The sequence below is a fragment of the Anomaloglossus baeobatrachus genome, chromosome 4 (assembly GCF_048569485.1).
Source record: "Anomaloglossus baeobatrachus isolate aAnoBae1 chromosome 4, aAnoBae1.hap1, whole genome shotgun sequence".
Lineage (NCBI taxonomy): Eukaryota > Metazoa > Chordata > Amphibia > Anura > Aromobatidae > Anomaloglossus > Anomaloglossus baeobatrachus.
The window spans coordinates 655,892,982-655,917,607 of NC_134356.1; the positions used below are offsets into that span (position 1 = coordinate 655,892,982).

Below are 24,626 nucleotides of genomic sequence, written 5' to 3' on the forward strand. Positions count from 1 at the left end.
AGCTGTCAGTGAGGTTACCCGCTGTCACTGGATCCAGCGGTGGCTGCGGGTAACCTCAGTGACAGCTCAGCGCTACTCACCGCCGCTCCTCTCACCTCCACGCAGCAACTGAGGTGAGTAGCTCCCCATCCTGAGAATACCAGCCTTCAGCCGTATGGCTTTATCTGGCTGGTTTTAAAATTGGGGGGGACCGCACGCCGTTTTTTTTAATTATTTAATTATTTATTTCACTACACAGTATAGACACGCCCACCGGCTGCTGTGATTGGGTGCAGTGTGACACCTGTCACTCAGAGTGGGGGCGTGTCTCACTGTAACCAATCATAGGCGCCGGTGGGCGGGGAAAGCAGGGAATACGTGATTGTTTAATGGGCGGCCGGCTTTTTCAAAACAGTAAAAGCCGCCGGAGCAGTGTGAACGCCGTGCAGCGCCGGGGATCGGGGATCGGTGAGTATATGAGAGAGGGGGATAGACTGACATGGACAGAGAGTGAGGGACAGAGATAGTGACCGACTGACAGAGATTAGTGAATGACAGACATTGTGAGGCGCTTCAGAACGAAGCTTTTCAGCTGTGCTCTGAAGCGGACCTTTTTTAAGCTGCGGTGCAGAGCGCACACCTGCGCACATAGCATCAGACACCAAAATCGTATGAGGGATGTCACACGTTACAATTGACTAGGTTCGTGCAACAAAACGCTCAATTCTAGAGAATGATACGATGTGTTTGCGATCAACGGTTTTGCGTTCAATCCTGATCGCACGTAGGTGTCACACGCAGATACCTCACAAACGATGCCGGATGTGCGTCACTTACAACTTGACCCCAACAACGGATTGTGAGATATATTGAAGCGTGTGTAGCGGGCTTTACACAAGTGTAAATTGCTGAGACAGCACAGAGCCTGATTTCGGCCTCTATTTCTTAAAGGGACAGGCATTTTAAAGTTTTTCTATTTATGCATTATGTAGAAAGATCTTTTTACATCATATGGTTTTCCAAGAAGCCAAAGTTCCTTGTTTAACAACATTTTTTACATGTTTTTAGCGGTGTCAATGTCACATGGTATTTTGCTCTAGATTTGCCAAGTGTCATGGCGGCATCAGACGCTGTCAGACTACAGACTCTGACACTCCTCACTATACTTTTTCCGGTGCTTCTAAGTTGAACAGGAAGGCTGGGGCGTTGACCAGCTGTGTGCTCCTTAGTGATCGGACTAATAGGAGTTAATTTCTGCTAGCCTGGTGGTTACCTTTCTGATCACATGGTACAGTAGACCTATCACAGGTACTCCCTGCCTTTTAATGATGGAGGAATTAGTCCTCATGTGCCGACTACAGCTTTCTGCTACACCAGTTTTTGTGCTGTTGTTTTCCAGTCTGGTGTCTTACTGTGTGTTTCTTGGTGTACTGTGGATTACCTCCTGTTATCTGGTTATTTCCTCCCTATTCTTTGTTTTCCTCCTTATTACTTGTCTGATTACTCTGTGTGAGCGTGCAGTGTGATAGAGTTTTTGGTTCCTCTGATTTTCTATCACTGTTGATGTTTACACGCTCCTGTCCCAACCCCCCCTTCCTTTCTCAAGGTAGGGAGGGGGTACTAGATCACGGTTGGTCAGGAGCAGGGTAGGAAGGCGGCCCAGACATCATCACCTTCAGATGTATCCCTGGGATCAGGGACAGCTAGGACCCTTCTAGCCTGAGGGCCAGTTTAGGAGCCTCGGTCCACTTTTATCCCATCACAGCCATGATAGCAAGTCCTCTGAATAAGATATTTGTTTTAGACAATACCCCTACCCCTTTTGTTAGGGGAAACCCCTAAAATAAACTATGACAGTGTTCATTTTACCTGCAGTGCCACCACTGGATAAATGAAGCATTACATGTTGTGATATAGGCAATGGAGACCACGGGGAAGACGGAGACCTGACAAACCAGTCTGGCTGTCAGTGAGGGGACTTATAGCTGTAATGCCCCTCTGGAAATTATTCAAATTGTCTCACCAATAGGTGGCGGTAGAGTTTGTCTCCTTCCTGGAGTGACAATTTGAATAGGCAATGGAGGCATGTGCCGAGTCCTCCAAACAATAGACTTTATAGACTACAACGGAAACATATGGCAATTACACAATGGAGAAAAAGCTGCATATTTTAGCCAATGTTCGCATGTATTGTAAATGCAACTTTTTTCCTTGTGTTTTTTTTTTCTTTTCCTACAAAAAAATCTGTTGCATTTAGAAATTCAAGCAAAGTGGGTGAGATTTCAATATCGATGTTAATTTAAAGATGCTGTTGAATTGTGCTTTTTTTGGTGCATTTTCTGCTGTGGCATGCTGGGAAAAAAAGTGTAAAATATACACAAAAAGAGCATAAAAAATGCTGTTTCAAGCCTGCACCAAAAAAAGGAGAAAACGCATAAAAAAAAAAAAGCAGCAAAAACTCAATAATCGGAGAAGGTTATTATTGCGTATTTTGGTGCAGAAAAAGCGCAGTGGGGAAAAAAAAGCATGTGGGAACACGGTCTTATAGCACAGCTCTGTCCTCTGATCAACCGTAGAGCTGTCATATTACTCTCTGCAATCCCAGATGACGGAGCGCTGATTACGGTGTATCTGCTGGAGGGGGCCTCCATGTAACTCTCCTCGCAGCTCCTGCAGCAGAGGAATCACTTTGACATGTACATCTTGGCAGGGGATGAGATAATATATTTACCGTGCTCTGTGCCCCGGGTGCGGAGCGCTCCGGAATCCATACATGACAATCTGTCCATCTCTACAGAAGAAAATACATGTTTTCGGGGTAAAAAATAAAATGATATTGGGGTATAAGCTACTTGTAGATCCTCATGATTAAAATACTCATTTCCCATCCCAGTACTGTAATCCCCCGCCTGAGATTGCTTGCCTTATGTTGCTGTTTATTGCTTTTTTTTAACAGAAGGACACAAAGTAAAGAAGGCTTGTGTGCGGAGATCCTAGGGCAGGGGCATACGCTGAGGATTTGCAGCAGAAATTTCTGCACCAAAAAAACCTGTATTTACAGATGCAGCAAGATAAATGCGAATTCGGAACGCTGATTCACACGCTGCTTATTCTATTTTTCTTGCAGATTTGCAGCATGTCAATTCTTTTGCTGTTTTGCAGCTTTCTTCACCAATTGAAAAACCCATGCAAAAACTTAAAATATACATTAAAAATGCAACCCTTTAAAAAGACGTGCAAAAATTTATAAAAAAACGCATGTTACGCATTTTCCCTGCCAAGAGACATGTTTTGGTGCAGAGATTTTTGCTGCAAGTACGTATCATGTGCACATAGCCTCACAACTATGTGCAGAAATTCTTGACAAAAATATTTGTATATTTTTTTTTTTTTAGGAAACCTCTAGGTTGATTGATTTATGTCTATAATGATGTGTTAGGCCTCTTTCACACATCCGTGCATTAAATGCATGTGTGTGACAGTCCATGGGGAAGGTATGTGTGTTTGTGTGTGTGTTCTATGTGTGCTATCCATGCAGCAGCACATGGACAGCATACAATTGTATACTTACCTGCCTCCGGCACTGCTGTTACTTCCGGGTCCGCAGTCAGCATGTGCAGTGAATATTCATGAGGCATAATGAGCGGGCCCGGAAACAACAGCAGCGGCGGAAACAGGTAAGTATACAAAATTATTTTCTTTTTCAGTGATGTGTTTTCTCCGGTACATGTTACACTGATGTCAAACGGATCACATCACTGTGGCGTTCATGTGACATCCGAGCTGCCGGTAGAAAACGGACATGTCGTCATGGGGGGCACATGGACACGTGTGTGCTCCACACGGTTTGTGTGAAAACACGGACGTGTGAGTAAACCCATTGATTTTAATGGGTCTACATGTCTCCGGTACGTGTGAAAGCAGACGTCTTAAGCGGGCTTTACATGCTACAACAAATCTAACGATGTGTCGGCGGGGTCACGCCGTAAGTGACGCACATCCGGCATCGTTAGTGTTTTTGTAGCGTGTGACAGCTACGTGCGATTGAACGTAAAACCGTTCATCACATACACGTCGTTCATTTCCTTAAAATTGCACATCGGGTTGTTCAATGTTCCCGAGGTACCACACATTGCAGTGTGTGACACCCCGGGAACGATGAACAGACCTTACCTGCGTCCCGCGGCTCCCGCCGGCAATAAGGAAGGAGGTGGGCGGGATGTTTACGTCCCGCTCATCTCCGCCCCTCCGTTTCTATTGGCCGGCTGCCGCGTGACGTCGCTGTGACGCCAAACGTTCCTCCCACTCCAGGAAGAGGATGTTCGCCGCCCACATCGAAGTCGTATGGAAGGGTGACGGGAAATAATCGTTTGTGCGACACAGTCAACAAATTGATGGGGACGATGGGGACGGGTACGATCGCATACGATATCGTATGTGATATCGTAAGGTGTAAAGCAGGCTTTACTTACCAGAAACATAGATGCGTGAAGAATCTGTAAGAAGGTTTTTGCTTTGTAATCTGAGGGCAGCATGAGGTAGGGGCTGAGATGCAGAATTCAGTATGTGTCACTTATTAGGCTGTGTACTGTTGTTTTAGTACAATGAGTGTTTTATTAGCAGGAGATTATTACTGCTAGGACTAGCTGTCTGTGTGCATCTTGGTCCAACTCCAACCCCAGCACTGAATAACAGCTCACTATCAATATACAATGTACACAGAAAAGTGCTCATCAGTGGTTTGGGCAGAGTTAGCATTCTGGGCTCTGCTACTGTGTCGCTCCCGGTAGACCTCTGATGTCAGGGTGTTGGGTCCGAGTGGCAATGTGACCGCACCGGGCGCGTGCAACAGGCTTTTGTGATGGAGGTTAAAAATAATATTAAAAATGGAGAGAAAATTAAAATAAATAAATAAAGAGTTTGTGACGCCAGTTGGAATGTTCGGCTTTGGTATGGCCGGGCACTGCTGGAGGTCTCCAGGAGCTAGGTGGTGATGCGCAGTGCCAGAGGGGTGTCCTCTCACCCCCCCAACTAGGGCTGGTCCCTGGTTAAGGTAGGGATGACGCAGCAGAGAATAATTCAGCCAGAGGCAGGACAGGAGCTTTTACCTTTTACTGGAGCTCTGTAGAACAGTCCGGAACATTCCTTACAGCATTCACAATGATGGCGGACTGACCTGCCCCAATGTGAGTTTGGTTTCTCTGCTGTGTGGTGGTCGTGTGTTCCTCCTGGCGATACTTCCCTACCTGGGAATAGGTGTCTTGAAATCCTGGGATGTTCAAGACAAGAAAACTCTGGTTCTTTAATCCCTTCTTGAATCCTGAGGGAAAACTCTATTTCTTCTAGAAGTTTCCAGACTCAATCATGTCACTGAGCTCCTGGGCAATTTTCACTGCTCCTTAAAAAAAGGTTAATAGCAGTCTCTCAGTTTGCCACTGACCTTGAAAGTTCGATACCCTGCCAATGTGTAGCTGCCCCTCCAGAGGTTTTAACAGTTACCTCAGGACAGGACCGTCTCCATATTACACTCCTCACTTCACCTCACACCAACTTCAACTGCCTCTGTCTGAATTTACCTCACACCTAATCTCCTCCCCTTTCTCCTTCTAGGGCGCACACACAAGCTCCTCCCTTATCTCCTTCTAGGGCGCACACACAAGCTCCTCCCTTATCTCCTTCTAGGGCGCAACCACAAGCTCCTCCCTTATCTCCTTCTAGGGCGCACACACAAGCTCCTCCCTTATCTCCTTCTAGGGCGCACACACAAGCTCCTCCCTTATCTCCTTCTAGGGCGCACACACAAGCTCCTCCCACTTCTCCCTCTAGGACGCACACACAAGCCTTGTTGTCAGCTCAGGTGAACAGCCCCAGTAAGGGAGTGTGGGCAAATGTCTGTATGAGGTGAACAGCAGAGAAAACCGAATCTCATTAAGGGTACTTTAACACTTGCGTTGAACGGTATCCGTTGCATTGCGTTGTTCGACGGATGCAACGGATGTGTTGCATATAGTGGCACAACGGATGCAACGGATGCTGAAAAACAACGGAATCCGTTTTGATTTTTTTTTTTTTTTTTACAGTTTACCGGTGACAGACTATTGTGAACGATCAGCTGATCGCTCCCAGCAGCCGGCGCCTGGTGATCAGCTGATCGCTCCCAGTAGCCGGCCGCCGGGTGATCAGATGATCGCTTCCAGCAGCCGGCGCCGGGTGATCAGCTGATCGCTCCCAGTAGCCGGCCGCCGGGTGATCAGCTGATCGCTCCCAGTAGCCGGCCGCCGGGTGATCAGCTAATCACTCGGCCGCCGAGAATGTATGCGGGGGCGGAGTGCGGGGTGGGTGGAGCCGAGCGGGGCCATGGCGCTGAGGACAGGTGAGTGTGTGTGTGGGTGTGTATACATGCGGAGTGGAGTGTGGGAGGGGGCGGAGCCAAGCGGGGAAGTGTCGGGCTCCCTGCACACGTACCCAGGGTAAATATCGGGTATAACTAGGCAAAGCACTTTGCTTGGTTACCCGATATTTACCTTGGTTACGGGTGCAGGGAGCCAGAGAGAGCATGCGCAGTGAAATCCTGAGGATTTCGCTGCTCAAAAAAAAGTTACATGCTGTGTTTCTCCCGCTGGGCGGAAGCAACGCAGGTCCTTTTGGCACAATCCGTCAATGGGAAGTCTATGGGAAACAGCGGAATCCGTTAACTGATTCCGCTGTTTTCCAAAAGGGCAGATTTAACGGAAGGAAAAAAACGCAAGTGTGAAAGTACCCTTAGGGCGGCTTTGCACGTTGCAACATCGCACGTGCGATGTCGGTGGGGTCAAATCGAAAGTGACGCACATCCGGCGTCACTTTCAACATCGTAGTGTGTAAATGCTAGATGATATGATGAACGAGCGCAAAAGCATCGTTATCGTATCATCGTTGCAGGCTCTGACTTTTTCATAATTATGCTGCCGCGACAGGTACGATGCTGTTCCTCGTTCCTGCGGCAGCACACATTGCTGTGTGTAAAGCCGCAGGAGCGAGGAACATCTCCTTACCTGCCGCCGGCGGCTATACGGAAGGAAGGAGGTGGGAGGGATGTTTACATCCTGCTCATCTCCGCCCCTCTGCCGCTATTGGCCGCCTGCCGTGTGACGTCGCTATGACGCCGCACGACCCTCCCCCTTAGGAAGGAGGCGGGTCTCCGGCCAGAGTGAGGGTCGCAGGGCAGGTGAGTGCGTGTGAAGCTGGCGTAGCAATAATTTTCGCTACTCCAGCTATCACAAGATATCGTACCTGCGACGGGGGCGGGGACTATCGCGTGCGGCATCGCAGTATCGGTTTGCGATGTCGCAACGTGCAAAGCCCGCCTTAAGCTGGCAATACATGTTATACATATTGAAATATACATGCAGCCATTCATTGTTGTCTGTAGGCAAAGGGCACCACAAAACATCTAAATACTCTGGTACATCGCTGGAATCAGGGTCTCTTTCCTTACATTATGCTGTTATCAGATGAGGTTATAAAAACTTGGAGACAGATTCCCTCTAAGGTGTACTTGATATTTAAGGTGAGTATTAAGAATAATGTCATAAGTGTACATGAGGAGAAACACTTTTTCTAGCTTTTACTCTATATGACTTGTTATTGGCATTTTCACTAGTTTTCTCCTGTGCAGGCTCCATCTCTACTTTTCAGTTGTCTCTGTGCTAGTGGGTTGAGACTAACTGCTATTATGTCTCCCCCACACAGCACACCCAGATATTAGGGATTCATGCTCTCTTTTCTCTGTGTATCACTTGTTCCCGACCATACATCAACATGGAGAACAGTATACTGTAGTCCTGAACTATGTAGCAGTGAATCCAGCACAGGGGTGAGATAAAGACCTACAATAAAGTGCCCGGCTGGAACCCCCACCCCCTCCCCAGGGGGTAGGTGGAGGCCGGCATGACGTGGCTAGGGGGGATAGGGTGAGGTGAGAAAGGGGTGGGGGTACAGGGACTGGTAGGGGATAATATAGTGAAGCTCAAGGGGGAAGAAGCCATTGCTGTGGTGGCAGCTGAAGAAATTGTACAGCAGCTTATACAGCACACAAAAAAAAAAAAAAAAAAGGTTTCAGTTATGTGCAGCTTACTTGTGGAGGTCAGCAGGTTCATGGAGGAGCTGCGGGAGGCAGCCCGGCGCCAACCTCCGGGCTGGTTAGAGGAGCACGTGCCGGCGGTGTGGCATCGGGCGCGTCTGCTCCCGCTAGGCCGCGGGCGCGGCCTGCTCGTAGTGGTCCACGGTTGCGGGAGGCTCCTGGGGCGGCCGCGGAGGTCTCCCCTGTGACTATGGGGCGGTCATACCGCAGGTCCAGGCCTCCGGAGTGTCTCTCTCCCGGTGGATCTGGGTAGGCAAGGCCTGCTCACAGGCCTCGGCGGGAGTCGGGGCGGTCCGGTGCAGCGCCTGCGGGGCCTCAGCGGCAGCGGGGGAAGCCCCGTACGGGACCCTCTGGCGGTGGGGGAGGTGTCCAACCTTGGGAGCCCCCTCTACGCCGGGAGGAATTCCAGGCCGCGGCTGAGGTCGGCGGTGGTTAGTAGGCCTCAGCCCGTTAGGGGGGAGGGGCCTACTGCTGCCTGTCATCAGGAGGATCTGGAGGCTACGGCAGGCCGCGCTGGCGATGTCCCTGTCGGGCGGCCTGGCTTGACGGCGGCGGTGGACGGACGTCGGGATCCCTGGGCAGGAGGTCGGTGGGCCAGGGCAGGATGGCTCTGGGTCTCAGCGGCAGCTGGTGGTCTGCAGCCAGGAGCAGCGGTGTGGGGGCCACCTGGATGGGGTCCGGGACGGACCGATCCGAGGCTACCTTCGCTGATCGGTCAGGTGGAGGATGACGGGCATGAGAGTTACACAGCGCCAGTGGCGGCGGCTGGACGGCAGGATTCAGGATTGGCAGCTGGCGGGATCACAGCTCCTGCGCAGCTCGGGGAGTACAGTTATGTGTTTTGTTTGTCTCCTTTTGCTTTTAATGTTCCGGGTAGTGTGGTAGGTCCGGCGGGGTGCTGGCATTGGGGGCTCAGGGACGGGTGGCTCCGCCTGGGTCAGTTGAGGTTGGGGAGTACGGCGGGGGTACAAAGGGAGTCCGAGCCGTGTCGGTTTCGGTGCAGGCGGGACATCATTCACTTGGTTGATAAGGCGAGGGGGGGAGGTTTATGTGTGCTTGGAGGGCGGCTGGGGGTTACAAAAGAGGTTAGGCGGAAGATTTGGAGGGTTGAATATATTGAAATCTTCTCTTTGCTGCCGTTATAAAAATTTAATTACGATCAGCCTAAGACACAATTCGAGCCAGTGTGATAGGAGAGGAGACGCCGGACAATTGTTTGCACCTTTGCTGCTATATGGGTTCCATTTGGGAAGCCTCTGGGTGCATGGGGGGCAGGCCTGGTTGTGATATGACGGACAGTTTTCATCAGAGGAAAGCTATTCGGCTGTCCATACGGTGGGGACAGGAGGATATTGGGCTCTGGTTGTAGTTTAGGGCACCGAAGAGGTATGGGCAATCCTTTCCAGGGGTGGCCGGGGTTTCTTAACCAGGCTGGGGGGCGGTATGGGCAACAGTCCGGCGGGGGAACCGGAGGTCAGTCGGTATCCCATAACTCAGGACTTTACTGGCTCTTTCATGAGGACCAATGCAAGTTTGGGGAGCTGTGGAGTTTAAGCACCACTGCTTGCACTGTAGTGGACCCATTCATGGGGCGGGGAAGTGTTTCCGGCGTAATAGGGTAAAAGGGGGGGCCTGGTAATTCGACAGGGGGAGACTCCGGTGAAGCTTCACGAGATGCTCCCTTATCTAAATAGGTTCTCGAGGAGGGAGGAGGCGGAGTTACCAGCAAGGGGTTTTTTGAATTTGATTTTGTATTCCTTCGGGAGCGGGTCCGGGGGCAGGGGCGTTTTTTTTAAGAACTTACAGTCGGGGAGCCAGCATCCGGAGGTGGTTCGGAAAAAGTTGTCAGAGGAGGTGTCGTTGGGGCATATGGCGGACCTTTTTCGGTCCCCGACCTTTCGGCTTTGGTGGTTTTCTCCGCTGGGGGTGGTGCTGATGAGAGAGAGGATTAAGTTTCGGCTCCATCACCACTTGTCTTATCCGTGGGGGATCAGTACATGATGGTATAGATCCTGAGCTAAGTTGGGTGGTTGCTACGTCTTTCGATGAAGCAGCAGACTGGGTGCGGCGGTGTGGAAAAGGGGGCCCTGATGGCTAAGATGGAGGTCGAAGCGGCGTTTCGGCGGTTGCCAGTTCATCCGGATAGTGTGCGCTTGCTCGGCTGTTATTGGGGGGGGGGGGGAGTTATTTTGTTGATTGATGCCTATCCATGGGATGCTCGTTGTCTTGTTATTGTTTTAGGGTTTAGTTTCTTTTGGAGTGGGTGGTTAGGGAGGTTTCTGGTTTGCAGGCTGTTATTCACTGTTTAGACGATTTTTCTGTGTCGGTCCGGGGGACTCTGTGGTTTGCCGGAATTTGCTTGCAACAATTGAGTGGGTGGCTTTGCGTTTTTGGGTCCCTTTGGCGCCGGAAAACGGAGGGTCCGGCGGCATGTATTTCCTTCCTTGGGATTGTTATTGACTCGGACAGGTGGGAGTTTGGTTACCGGTGGACAAGGTGGTGGCCCTCAGGGAGGAGGTGGCAAGGGCATTGAGGGTTGGAAAACTCATCATGCGGGAGGTGCAATCGTTGCTGGGCAAATTCGATTTTACATTTAGGGGGATGTCGATACGGCGGAATTTTTCACGGCGGCTTGAGATGGCCTCTGTGGGGGTGCTTGCACCTCACCATTTTATGCGGTTGTCGGTCGAGGTTGAGGCGGAGTTGGAGGTTTGGGGACAATTACTGGGGGGACTGCAATGGGCGGTCACTGTTGATGGAGCCTCTGGGGGTAATTTGTAGTTAGACCTTTTTGTTACCGATGCGTCTGGGGGTCAAGGCTTCGGGGCCTATTTTGGGGGCGAGTGGTGTGCGGAGCGATGGCTGGAGGTTGGTGTTCTGCGGGTTTGGTGGAGCACTTAGCGCTGTTGAAACATTTTCCGATTTTGGTGCCAGTTACGCTGTGGCGGGAGCGTTTTCGGAACGGTCGGGGGCGGTTTTACTAGTGACAACATGGGGGTCGGGTTTGCAATTTATAAAATTTCGGCTACCTCTCCTCCGGTGAGTAGAGTGTTGCGAAGAATAGTGTTGGCTTGTTTGTCCATCAATGCTGGTGTATCTGGGTCTCATGTGCCGGGGGTGCTGAATTCTATTGCTGACGCTCTCTCTCGTTTCCAGTGGGCCGCTTCAGTGATTTGGCGCTGGGGGGCTATGGCCGTGGGATTATTGTGCCCTCCTGAACTATGGAGGGTGGGATGAGGGCCGTTGGACATTGGATCAAGGGATCGTTGGTGGCGGAGACTGGACGGCTTATCAGCAGGCTTGGTTACAATGGGAGGACTGGGTTCAGTCGTTTGGTTGATTTGATCGGTGGGGGATCTGGTAGGCATGTTGTTCTTGGGGTCAGGCGGTGGTCAGCATGGGGTTGGTCCCAGGAAAAAATGGGGGCGGATGGTGGCGGGGCCTGGCCTTTTGATTTCAGTTGAGGAACAGGCTGGATTTGCCGGAAATTTAAATTGGTGCGACGGGCCTTGAAGGGTTTTCGCCGGGGGCGGCATAGTTGGAGCGCTTGGGGGGCCCACTTGAGGGTTGGTGTGTCATTCGTTTTTTGCGGTTATTTTGTTTCGTTGAGTTTTCCTTGCGCTCTTTGGAGCGCTTAAGATCAGGGAGTTGGTGGCGGTTAGTCAGCAAGGTCATGGGAGGATTCAGGCGTGAGACGTGCTTTTACTTGAGAATGGGGTGGAATTTTGGCGTCAGAGGTCAGGGACGGATCAAGCCAGCAGAGGACGGTGTGTGGTGCAGGGTATTGTGGCTGGGTCGGTAGTGTGTCCGGTAAGGTATTTGGAGAGTTTAATATAAAAAAAAAAAAAAAAAGGTGGGGGTTGGGACCACGTGTTGATGGTCCGATACTTTGTCACGAGGATGGTTTGTTTTATCAAATTATCAGTTTCGGGCAATTTTTCGGAGATGCGTGGAGGGTCTTGGCTTTCATCTTGGTTGTTACGCGCCTCATTCGTTTAGGATTGGAGCGGGAACGGAGGCGGCAGGGTGCGGTTTGAGTCCCTAGGTGGTATGGAGGATAGGTTGGTGGCATCTAGGTGATATTTGAGTTACGTGTGCCTTTGGAATTGTTTACATGGGGGGAGCTGTGGGAGCTGTGGGAGCTGTTTGGTTATGTCATGGTACTGTGAGGTTTTGCTGTTTTTTTTTTTTGCAGGTGACCTTTCTCATTTGGTCTGGATATTGGGCCACGCCTTTGTGCACTGGGCAGTGATCCAGGCGAGCATTCGTTTGGAGGGACGTCAGCTGGGCTTTGCTCGAAGGGCGGTGTAATTAGGTGGTTGGGTTTCCGGGGCATGCGGAGGATGCGGGTGCTGCCCAAGGTGCACAAGGCGATGCGGCTGGATCGGGCGCCAGATATTCTGGTCTTGTATGTTGGGGGAAATGATGTGGGGATGGTGGCGAGCCAGGATATGATAAGGGATGTAAAACATGATTTACTTCGGCTGTGGGTCGCTGTGCCATTATTTTGGACGGCTGGTCAGACATGGTCCCAAGACGGACGTGGCGTAGGGCCCTGTCTGACTAAAACTGATTAAGACCCGTATAATATCAATCGGGTAATTTCGGCTTTGGGCGAGGGATGGGGGTGTGGCGCTTCGTCACTTTGGTTTGGAGGCGGTGGACAAGGATTACCGGTTGGCGGAAGGGGTCCGCCTGAATGCAGTAGGAACGGATTTATGGTCTTTGGGGATTCAGAAGGGTTTTGAGCGGGCCATGGCATTGTCAAGTGAGGGAGGGGGGTCTCGAGCGTTTGAGGGGGTCAAAGCGCTCTCGTTGTGGCGGTTGGGGTGGGGTCCTCGAAGTTGGTGAAAATTGGATTGGGGGTCCCAATGGAGGTGGAACCCCCTTTAATTTACTGGTTTGGGGAGTGGTCTGGTGATCATGGGGGAACGTCGGCTTGGTGGTGCTGGTTCCCGTGTTTGGTGGTTTAACCCTTCCCCCTCATATTTGTTTTGGTGCTCCCGAGTTGGTGGTTGCGGCTGGGAGTAATGGGGGTTTAGGGGGAAGGTAAGATTGGAGTATTGGGTGATCACCAGACTGTTTTGAGCTTCGAGGACCACAACCCCCTTTTTCTATAATGTTATTGTAAGTTATGTTTAAATAAAGGCTGCTGTGGCCATTTCATCCATTTATGTGTCTGTGGTTATTTTAATAAGGGGTTAAACTATTGGGGGTGGAAGTTGGGTAGCAGTATAGAGGGGCACCCGGACTCCACTATGCCAACGTCAGGCTATGTGCACACGCTGCGTTTTTTTGACGCTGCGTTTTTGGCCGCAAAAAATGCACGCGCGGCAAAAAAAACGGCAAAAAACGCATGCGTTTTTACTGCGATTTGGTGCGTTTTTTGCTGCGTTTTTGATCTCTGCGTTTTTCTAATGCATTGCATGGGGGGAAAACTCAGAAAAACGCAGGAAAGAATTGACATGTCCATTTTTCTTTTAAGCTAAAAAACACAGCTTAAAAAAAAAAGTTGTGTGCGGACAGCAAAAATGAAAACTCATAGACTTTGCTGGGGAAGTCATGCAGTTTTGAGGCCAAAAACGCACCTGAAAAACACACAAAAACGCCGCTAAAAACGCACTGTGTGCACATAGCCTAAAGGTAAAGCCTGATCTGTGTGTCTGGTCCTAATTCTTTCTCTTTGCTCTTAAGGTGCATCAGCTTACTACTCCCATTCAATAAACTACTGTAATCTGATCCCTCAGTGAGATGCCAGTCCTATTTATTTAGACCAGGATGGATTTTAGCTCTTTTTCAGGGTGAATAATGCGTTCAGGAGGCAGAAAGGAAGAAGTGGCCCATAAATGGGGAAAGAAGCATATTTCTCTAATAGGAAATATTACTGAGTATTATTATTGTTATTATCATAGCGCCATTTATTCCATGGCGCTTTACAAGTGAAAAGGGACAAGTACAATAGTCATAAACAATACAAGGCACAGACTGGTACAGGAGGAGAGGTCCCTGCCCGCGAGGGCTCACAGTCTACAGGGGATGGGTGAGGATACAGTACATGAGGGTAGAGATGGTCATGCGGTGCTATAGCGGATTGAGGGTTACAGCAGGTTGTAGGCTTGTCAGAAGAGGTGGGTCCTCAGGTTCCTTTTGAAGCTTGTCAAGGTAGGTGAGAGTCTGATGTGTTGTGGCAGAGAATTCCAGAGTATGGGGGAGGCACGGGAGAAATCTTGGATGCAGTGGTGGGAAGAGGAGATGAGAGGGGAGTAGATAAGGAAGTCTTGTGAGGATCGAAGGTTATCTTCTATTTGTTTGTACTATTGATTTATGCATAGTTTGTTGAAACTACAGGAATCATTCAGACTGATTACAGAGATCTCTGATCAATGGTAATCTTCAGGAAAAACTTGGGAGAAAGTACTCAATTTTTCTGCAACCCAACCACAGGGGTAAAAAAACATTAAAAAATACTCCACCATATGGAAGTTTCAAATTACTTATCTAAACCAGAACACAAAGTAACTTTACTTATTTGGCATTTATAGAAATGAGAGGACACATGGAAACTTCTGCAATGTACAATAGGGGTTGCAAAAGGACACAACATGGGGGTAACAGCAGGACAAATATACACACCGTATTTCCCCGAATACAGGCAGCAGTCAGATTCTTTCTGGCCTGCTCATTACACTACATGTATATTCCCTGCTTCCCCCGCCCACCCACTGTGCTAGCGTCTCTGGTTGGTTGCAGCTGTGGACTAACTATGGGAAATTTAAAAACTAGAAATCCATAGGTCCTAAAAAGCTAGTACTTGTCCTAGACCAGACAACCATCCATCCAGAAATATAACCAGCGCTGAGGAATGGGAGTAGTAAGTATAAACAGCCCATCCCAAAATGCGATTGGGAAAACCAAATGAGAAAGTGCACACATCTGAATAGAAGTGAAACCGGAAGGCAGAAAATTTAAAAGAAAGACAAGAGATCCTTCATTAGTGGATCGACGCAAAACAGGCTGTGGTCCAACCAAGCGAGAAACCGACCAGCAACCAGAAATCACTGGTTCGAGCCCTACTAGGAGTTGTAATTTTACACTAGCCCAGATGGAAGACCATTGCTCCAGTGTCTCTCTATCAATATTACTGTCACGTTTGTGTCTTGTGTAACAGACAGTCATGTGATTTCAGGCCATAGAAGGTCACAACGTTTGGCTGCACAGAATGCTCCGACTTTCCATTGTTCCTGGTGTCAGTATTCATTGGTATAGGTAGCTTTCCTGCTGGATTCATCTCTCCCTTTTGGACCCAGCAAGAGCTCGCCTTCAACTCACCTGCTGATCATCAGCATTATCTTGGTGCTTATATACCCCTTTCTTCCTTGTACTGTTGCTAATGATATTTTCAGTTCATTCAAGCCTTGGTTGCAAGCAGGTGGCTTGTCCTTCTCTGTGGTATCATTGCTGAAAACTCTGCTGAACTTCTACCTGAGTTATAGGTGGATAAGTAGTTCATGCCTTTTCCCCCCTGTGTGTCCGCCTTGTGATTTCTATAGTGGTTAGTGGGGTTGACAAAGAGCTCATACCATCCGTTCCCTATATGGGGCCCAGCATGAGGGATATCTAGGGTCAGGTATCCGGCTTGGCACATAGGTGCGGAACCTATCTAGGGTAGTGAGGGACTCCGGGGACCAGCAGTAAGTTTGGTCAGGGGTCACCATCTTCCCTCTCACTAGACACAGGTTTTTCCTTTCATCGTTTGCTTGGTACTTCCCCGTCGTCTAGCGTGGCTCCTAATCTAGAGCCGTTCAGCATCTAAGCCTGAGTTCTCATGTCCAGTAATCATCCATTAGAATGGATCCTGCAGAGATCAGTTGGCAAAAAAGTTCTGCAAACACAACTTTTTTTTGTCCGTTTTTTTTTTTATGTCTGCCAGATCCGTTTTTTACCATAGGAATCTATGGAGGACAGATCCATTAACTGATTGCTATTTAGCCATCCATTTTTCTTGCATTTGTAAGGGATACATTTTTTTTCTTACGGAGTCTGTTACAAATGGAAGATAAATAGTAATCCATTAACGGCTCTGTTCTCCGTAGACTCCTATGTTAAAAAAACGGATCCGGAACAAATTATTTTGCCAACGGATCTCTGTAGGATCTGTTCTAATGGATGTTTACAGGACGTGTGAACTCAGCCTTATACCGTCACCTTTGACTTTCCCTCTCTTCGGACCCTTGAGCCCTGTAGGTCGGTGAGTGGAATTAATCCCATGACAAGCCGACCAGCCATACTCTCATATTTCTCTATTTATGGTGCAAGTGAAGAATATCCAACATCGGGGTCCAAATGACTAACATCCGTCTTCTTTTTTTTTTTGCAGGTGGACATATTTTATCACCTCTGAGAAATTTCTATCCTTTTATCTAGAAAACTTGGATTACAATTGTATGCTGCATAGGAAACCCTGAGCGAGACGGCGATGTCTCGATCAATTACCTTCAAGATGGAATATAATTGCACATGTCACATTGCAGAAATATGAATGCAGATTTACATATGGATTAGGGCTCTTCACTCGGTCTGGATTACTGTCCTTTTTAGTGACATAAAGCAGGAATACCGAGGACGGGTGTGATATTTGGATTTGTAAACTGTAACAAGACGAACAGACCAAGATACATATATATATGCCTGCGAGCTGACGGGGGGCACTGGTGTGACCCCTGCGCACTGGGTTATGATGAAGAAAAGCAGGAGCGTTCTGGCGGTCTCGGGAGATGAGGTAAGATGGGACCGCGAGTGCTCGGGGGCTGCATTGCCTCCTACAGACAGAACATGTTCCATTTATTAATATGGTTTATGTAGCTTTTATTTTATTATACATATCTGAAAAGTTTGACATTACTCATTTTTAATCAGGTCAGAGCAGTAGACAAATATCAGCCGAAAATGTCAATTAGCAGAATCTAGAGAAAAGAATGAAGAATTAGATAAAGCTGAACAGCACAGATTTTATAACATAGTCCTGGTTTTTTACTTCAAATGTATTGTGTATGTGTGGTACTAACATATTTCCCGCTGTCTTGGTGTCATGATAGATGCAGAACTTTCCTTTTTTCCTTATGTCGTTGCTCCACTTTGGGATTTGAAGCGGTGACCTTGTTGTTGGTTTGTTTCCATCTTGGTTTTGAGTTGGTCTACCTGCTGAAGGATCTCTTGTCTTTATTATTCTTTGCCTTTCTGTTTGTCTTCTATTCAGCTGTGTGCACTTTCTTGTTTGGTTTGCCCAATCACATTTTGGGAAGACTTTTTCCCCCCCCCCCCCACTTGGTTTTGTGTTAGTCCACGTGCTGAAGGATCTCTTGTCTTTATTATTCTTTGCCTTCTGTTTCTCTTCTATACAGCTGTGTGCACTTTCTTGTTTGGTCTGCCCAATCACATTTTGGGAGGACTTTTTTTTTCCCCCACTTGGCTTTGTGTTAGTCCACGTGCTGAAGGATCTCTTGTCTTTATTATTCTTTGCCTTCTGTTTCTCTTCTATACAGCTGTGTGCACTTTCTTGTTTGGTTTGCCCAATTACATTTTGGGAGGGGCTATTTTTTTCCCTCTTGGCTTTGTGTTGGTCCAATGCTGAAGGATCTCTGGTCGTTCTGTCTTATTCTTTGCATTCCTGTTTCTCTTCTATTCAGATGTGTGCACTCTCTCGCTTGGTTTGGCCAATCACATTTTGGGAGGGTCTATTCATACTCACTACTCACATGCTTATATGCTGGCTTTATTTCCAGATGGATGGTTGTCTGGAGTCCCAGCTCCTCTGTTAAGATTGTATTACTGAGACATTGTTATTGCTATTCACGGCAGTTTGTTTGTGTGAATCCCTTCCCAGAAATCTCCTATTCTGTTTAATTTAGGTTTAGGAGTGTTTCCATGTATTCTTTTTGGTTTCTTGAATTCCACCATTTCTGTATGACTGTGCTTGCACATTCCAAGCCCTATGTGTCACCCTCCACCTGTGTGCACTTTATTTATGTTTATTGTTGTTTTTGTGTTACACTTGGTTTATAGCTTAGGGTGCAGTGAAGGACACTCAGGGTCAGCGGTTAATGAGTGGGGGCGCCACTACATGTTCTTAGGATGCCAACCTCTGCTGTCAGGGCAGGGACAAATCAGCATCAGTTCTATAGCAAGTACTAGCCTATTTTGGTACTAGTGAATTTCTGGTTTTACATCACCCATGCTTTGTTCATCCCGATAATAGTGTTAGGATTCAGTAATAACACCTTACACCCAATCACTCACTTGCTTATGTCATCTTGATCTGAAAAACATCTCCAGAATGAATTTCCCCTCATGTTACAAGAAACAGCAAAAACTTTTACTCTAATTTATTCTCGTCTTGATTTCTGCATCTCACAACTTATTGATCTTCCATTCACTAAACTTTTCGCTCTCAAATCTATTCTGAATGCAGAAGCCAGGCATGGTTCTGTCCAGCAGCTACAACAATGCCTCCACCCTGTGCCAGTCATTGCACTGGTTGCCCATCCACTATAGCATACTTTATCAATGTTTCACTTTTACCCACAATGCTCCCCAGTTCTGCACCTTCCTACATTGCCTCCTTATCTCTATCTACCACCCTCCCTTGTGCACTCCACATTACTGCACCACACAACATCTCCTCCCTCATCTGTGTTTTGTCTTGCTAATTACCTAAAGGCCCATTTAGACCAGTCGATAATTTTGAACACGTGTTTGATAAAATGTTTGTTGAACTTTTATCAGCTTGTGTAAATTGTGTGTATACCACTGAACTTCTCTGTGGGCGTTTGCTTTTTTTGTTCTGACGCTGGCCAATCAAAACATAGCCATGCCCATAGAGAAGTTTTGTTACACGCCCAGTAGGTTGAAGGGAAAATTTGCACCATTATTTCCGAGCAGCATAACTATGGAACGGAGGGGCGCAGAAGAAAAAGAAAAGCTGTTCCAAAATCAGCAGAGAGCAGCGGAAATTGGAGGATGTACTCAACTCAAATAAAAAAAAATCCAGTTACAGCTCCTATTTAATGCACCAATACTGAACACACAGTAAGCAGCATGGAGAAGTGTCCCAAGAGAGTTAAGCAGGTTTTTATAGAGTTACGCTACGATATCGTTAATGAATTATCGTCGGGGTCACGGTGTTTGTGACGCACATCCGGTGTCATTAACGATATCGCAGTGTGTGAGACTTATGAGCAACATAAAACGATCGGAAAAGTGGCAAAATTCGTTTGCCGCGGAGAGGTCATCCTAAAACAAAAAATCGTTTTCTTCTAATTAGCGATGTTGTTCCTTGTCCCTGCGGCAGCACACATCGCTGTGTGTGACACCACAGGAGCGAGGAACATCACCTTACCTGTCACCACCGGCTATGCGGAAGGAAGGAGGTGGGCGGGATGTTTACGTCCCGCTCATCTCCGCCCCTCCGCTTCTATTGGACGGCTGCTGTGTGACTTCGCTGTGATGCCGCACGACCTGCCCACTTAGAAAGGAGGCGGTTTGCCGGCCACAGCGATGTCGCAGGACAGGTGAGTGCGTGTGACGGGTGTAAGCGAGGTTGTGCGCGACGGGCAGCGATTTGCCTGTGTTGCACAACCGACGGGGGCGGGTACGATCGCTTGCGATCTCGCTAGCGAGTTCGCAGCGTGTAAAGCCCGCTTTAGGCTAGGTTCACATTTCCATCAATTTGTATCAGTCACAATCCGCGGCTCTGGTAAACAACGGAATCCGTTCGGCGGATTCCGTTGTTTCTCATAGACTTGTATGAGCGGCGGATTGTGACTGATGACGCTGCGTTGCATCCTCCGCCCGACTAATCAGTCGTGGAACGACCGACCGTCGGGCGGCAGGAACGCAGAATGTAACGTTTTTTGAGCAGCGGAATCCTTTTGATTTCGCTGCGCATGCTCTCTCTCAGCGGCCGAACGATTAGCTGATCACCCGGCAGCCGCCTTCTGTGAGCGATCAGCTGATCACCCGGCGGCCGGCTAATGAGAGCGATCAGCTGATCACCCGGCGGCCGGCTAATGAGAGCGATCAGCTGATCACCCGGCGGCCGGCTAATGAGAGCGATCAGCTGATCACCCGGCGGCCGGCTAATGAGAGCGATCAGCTGATCGTTCTCTCTGTCTCTTGTTTTATAACGGAATCCGCTTTCTCTTCATCCATTGTACAACACATCAGTCACAAGCGTTAAGCAACACATGTGACTGATGCAAAACAACGGAAATGTGAACCTAGCCTTACCCAAAAAATTAAATTTTAAAAATGAAGAATATGGCAAATTTAATAACCATTGGACCTTGCTCATGGCATGCAGATCTGACATACAGCAATGTGGAGGACTTGCCCCTTTGTAAACGATGAGCTTGTAGCTGTCAGTTTTCCAGCTCTGTTTAATAATTGATGGCATTGATTACACTATTTGTTCCTATGCCAACTCCTCTACTTTCTGTATCTTCCACTTTTTTTAAATGAGGCCCATTATATGGAGGCTTAAGCATTGAAAAGTGGAGCGATGTTGCCCCCATTGCTTTTTTGTGTGCTTCTTTTCTGCACACAAAAAAGCATGCTTTGGTAAGAAAAAAGCAACTGAAAAAAGCAAGTGTGCCACCCCTGCAGCAGATCGAACTGCTCGGATCCGGGGGGCGGTGATTATTCGTGGCTCGAGGGTCACCGGACCCGGGGGATAGGGGACACACTCAAATGTAGAAGAGGGTTATTTACAGGGGATAGGTGTAGTTCATGACGCCACCCGTAGTGTGCGGTAATTGGGAGTACTGCCGTTGGGAGTACCCGGGGTGATGGAGTGGGGCAGCAGGATGATGTTACTCTTCATGGGTAGGGGTAGGCCTCGGGACTCTGGATGGTGATGCGTGCAGGTGTCAGTCTGGTACTCACTCAGCAATGAAGCAGACGCTGACAACAGGGTAAACCAAGTCTCTGACTGCCGTTGCCTCTCGAGGGAGCTCGTCCGGGTTCCGTCCCCTGCAGCATTGCCTGGTGGTCCGTAACCTGCCTCCTGGCACAAAATTTAGATTGTCCGTTGTGGCCCGGTAGCTTGGAGCTATCCGGGCCCCGCTCCCCACTGTGGCTAAGCTAAGGAGCCTGCTCTCAGGAGCTCACGTTTGAGATTTCAGTGGGCCGCTTGCTAGGAAAGCCCTATCCCCCTCGTTGCGCTAGTGCCCCCTGATCTCTGAGCTTGGTGGGAATGTGTCGCCCTGGGCAAGCCAGGGGACACAGGTCACAACACCACCACACCCCACACTCCAGGTAGGCACACCTGCTAACCAGAAATCCTTGTTGCCTTCCTCCAGAGGTTGATGATGCACACCAGGGGGTGGGCCAGGCGGTTGGCTCCACCCATCGAGGAGCTCACAGCTCTGGAGGCAGGAAGTTCCAGGCAGTCCAGTGAGGGACATGAAAGAGTGAACAGCAGTCTAGTCAGGGAGGAGGAAGTGGAAGGAGTGAAGGAGTAGTCTAGACAGGGCTACAGTAAACAACTAAGTGAAAGTGAAGGAAGAAAAGTAGAAAAGGAGGAAAAGCAAGCAAAGTGACAGAAGAGAAAGAAAGCCTGAGAGCCCAGCTTTGTGTAGGGCTAGAACAGCAAGGTCAGCGACGGCGGTGACTGTTTGGAGGGGGACAGTTTGGAAGTTCCTGGAAGGACCCCGTTGGCTGTGTGCCCGGTGGTCTGGAGCAGTGTTCCGAAGGACAGTCAGCACCAGGGCAGGGGCCTCTCGGACCCCGGCAAGGCTAGGAGTCGCCAGATTTGCCAAATCCGTCAGTGACGGGGACGCAGATCCCCCAGCAACAAAGTCCCGATTGACGGCAACAGCCCGACCATTACCGGGGAGACACCGCCAAGGCACCAGTTTCCCCAGGGCCAGCGCCTGCGGGCAAAGTGTAGAGCTCCTCCGGCCCAGATTGCAGTCGGGGAGCGGGTAACCGGAGGGAATCCACCGCTACCATCAGACAACATAGGTGCAAGGAAGAGAAACGTCACCGTTACCTACCGGGAGTGCAGGTGCAGCCGTCTGTGGGACCGTCCTACCAGCCGTTGGTTTACCGTACAAACTGTGTCCGTGTGTCAGGCTGAGTGAGTACCATAGTGCCGCAAGGCACAGCGCTGCCCCCGCGCCCCTGCGCCCTCCAGGCCCTACACTTCACATCTCATCACCGGGCCCCGGGATCACCAACCCCTACCCACGGAGGGGCAACACAACACCTGGCTGCTCCGCATCACCATCCCCGGGACCCCCCACACTGAGCAGCGGTGGTGCAATCACCACAACCGTGGGTGGCGTCACGAACTATAACAATCCCCACACCCAACAAACACCCCCTTTCACTCACGGGCGAGGAGTGTCACTCGAGACACCCCGGGATCCGGCCCACGGCTCGAGCCACCAGGAGCAACTGCCGGACCCGAGCAGAAGGGGTGAGCGCGGTGTGCTGACACCCTCCTCCCCGCCCGCGACAACTTGGCGTCACGAACAGGATCTTACCGCTCTGCCGTCTGGTAGAGGTGCGCCTTGTTACCGCCGGAGGTATCCGGCAGAAAAATTTCAGAAGCCGCCATCTTTGGCGCGAAAAGTTCCCGCTCGAGCGTCTTCTCGAGCAGTAGAAGCGCGAAGGCCAAAACCCCGCCCCGAGAGAGGAGGGGCCGGAAAGAGCTAAGGGGGACGAAATGGCGGCTGGCCGCATGTAAGCGCGGCTATGGAAGCAGGGACGCCAGGACCCTGCGGCCATTTACTGGTTCCTGGAAGAGGCCGCTGCTAAAGATGCTGAGTCCGACCAACAACACCGTGGTCCCCGCGCCCGGCATGGCGGCGTGGGTGGAAGTCCGGACCGTCCAGCTAAGCAGCCGTCTGCAGGTCCACAGGCAGCTCCTCCTGGAGGAGCGGGAGGCCGACATGGTGGAAGTGGTGGCTGCTATGTGGAGATGCGAGGTGGAGGAAGATTTGGAGGAACGGGTAAGAGACCCACGTCCCTGTATTCCCGAGGGATCGGCCGCTGCGGCTGAGGGGCCCGGCCTACACCCGTTCACCCTGCTGCCTCTCCCGCTACCCGCGTTAGCTGCTGCTGCCCCGCCACTAGGCCCGCTACCACCACCACCGGTAGCGGTACCCTGCCAATCCGCCCCGGCGGACCGACCTGCAGCAGAAGCTCATGACCACCCTGAACCGCTTCTATGGAAGAAGCCAAAGGCTGAGCCCGTCAGCAAAGATGCACCGGAGGCACGGCGGGGATGCAGCTGCCAGGAGGCAGAGCAGGCCATGTCACAGCGGGGTCCCTCATTACTGAAGGTGCCGGTCGTAGCTGACACGGAGGGACTCTGGCTGGGCCCGTCCCTCGCACACGCTGAACCGGAGCAAAAAGAAAGTGCTCCCAGCTGGGAGCGACGGCAACAGCAGCTGCGCAGGGAGATCGATGCCCGAGAGGGGTGTAGAGCGGATGTGCATGCCCGCATGAATATGGAAGAAGATCGCCTGCAGCGAGCTACCATTGGGGTCCAGAGCGGTGCACCATGTGAGGGTGGCACTCGAGCCCCACGATTGAGGATGGACTGCTAAGCCGGCGGTCCTCCGCCTAAAAGTTGTCCCCGTTGGGACCAGAAGTCAGTGTGTTTGAAAGTTGAAAAAGTTTGAAAGTTTGAAATGATGAAAATGAAAATGACCGAGTACTTCACCTGATTCACCGTGTGATTTGCAACCGGCTGGAGCCGGCACCGTTGTCCCCGTGGGGACCGTTTAAGTTATGCATGGGAACTATCCATGGACAAGCCCGTGAACTCTGCAGGGCAACCACAAACGTTAAGTGGCTTGTAAATATGTTGGGTACCGTTACCGTTTCCGCAATGCCGCCTCCGGAGAGGCAGGTTGGAGGGAGGGCCCTGAGCAGAGCAGGCCAGGGCCCAGCCACCAAAGGAACCGGTGGCTACCCTCTGGAGGGGAAGGACAGATCCCGCTCGGGTAACTTGTGCTGGACTGTGGGTCAAGGGGTGCTGCCTGGGTTTTAGGGGCAGCATCAGGGCCAGGTTGCTTGGGTGGGAGAGAGCGGAAACCGTGACCGTACACCGTTGCAACGTTTAAGTAAATGTGCCTCCCGCCTTGGGAAGAGTTTATGATTAAAAATGTTATTGATGTTTGATTAACCCTTGTTACCCCCTTTTACAGAAAAATAAAACCGGTGTAGGACGGCAGCCCGCGGACGGTCTGCATTTTGCTAAGGGGGAATGTGTCGCCCTGGGCAAGCCAGGGGACACAGGTCACAACACCACCACACCCCACACTCCAGGTAGGCACACCTGCTAACCAGAAATCCTTGTTGCCTTCCTCCAGAGGTTGATGATGCACACCAGGGGGTGGGCCAGGCGGTTGGCTCCGCCCATCGAGGAGCTCACAGCTCTGGAGGCAGGAAGTTCCAGGCAGTCCAGTGAGGGACATGAAAGAGTGAACAGCAGTCTAGTCAGGGAGGAGGAAGTGGA

General features: G+C 50.1%; 1 protein-coding gene across 1 annotated transcript in view; it reads left to right on the forward strand.

Annotated features, from left to right (window-relative positions):
• The window catches only part of PDE4A (phosphodiesterase 4A), a 1,076,361-nt gene that overhangs the window by 185,862 nt on the left and 865,873 nt on the right, over positions 1-24,626 (forward strand). Inside the window, exon 2 of the mRNA XM_075346506.1 lies at positions 16,479-16,880. Coding sequence (XP_075202621.1) covers positions 16,836-16,880 — 45 coding nt within the window. The 5' untranslated portion in view covers positions 16,479-16,835. The remainder of the gene's footprint in view (positions 1-16,478; positions 16,881-24,626) is intronic.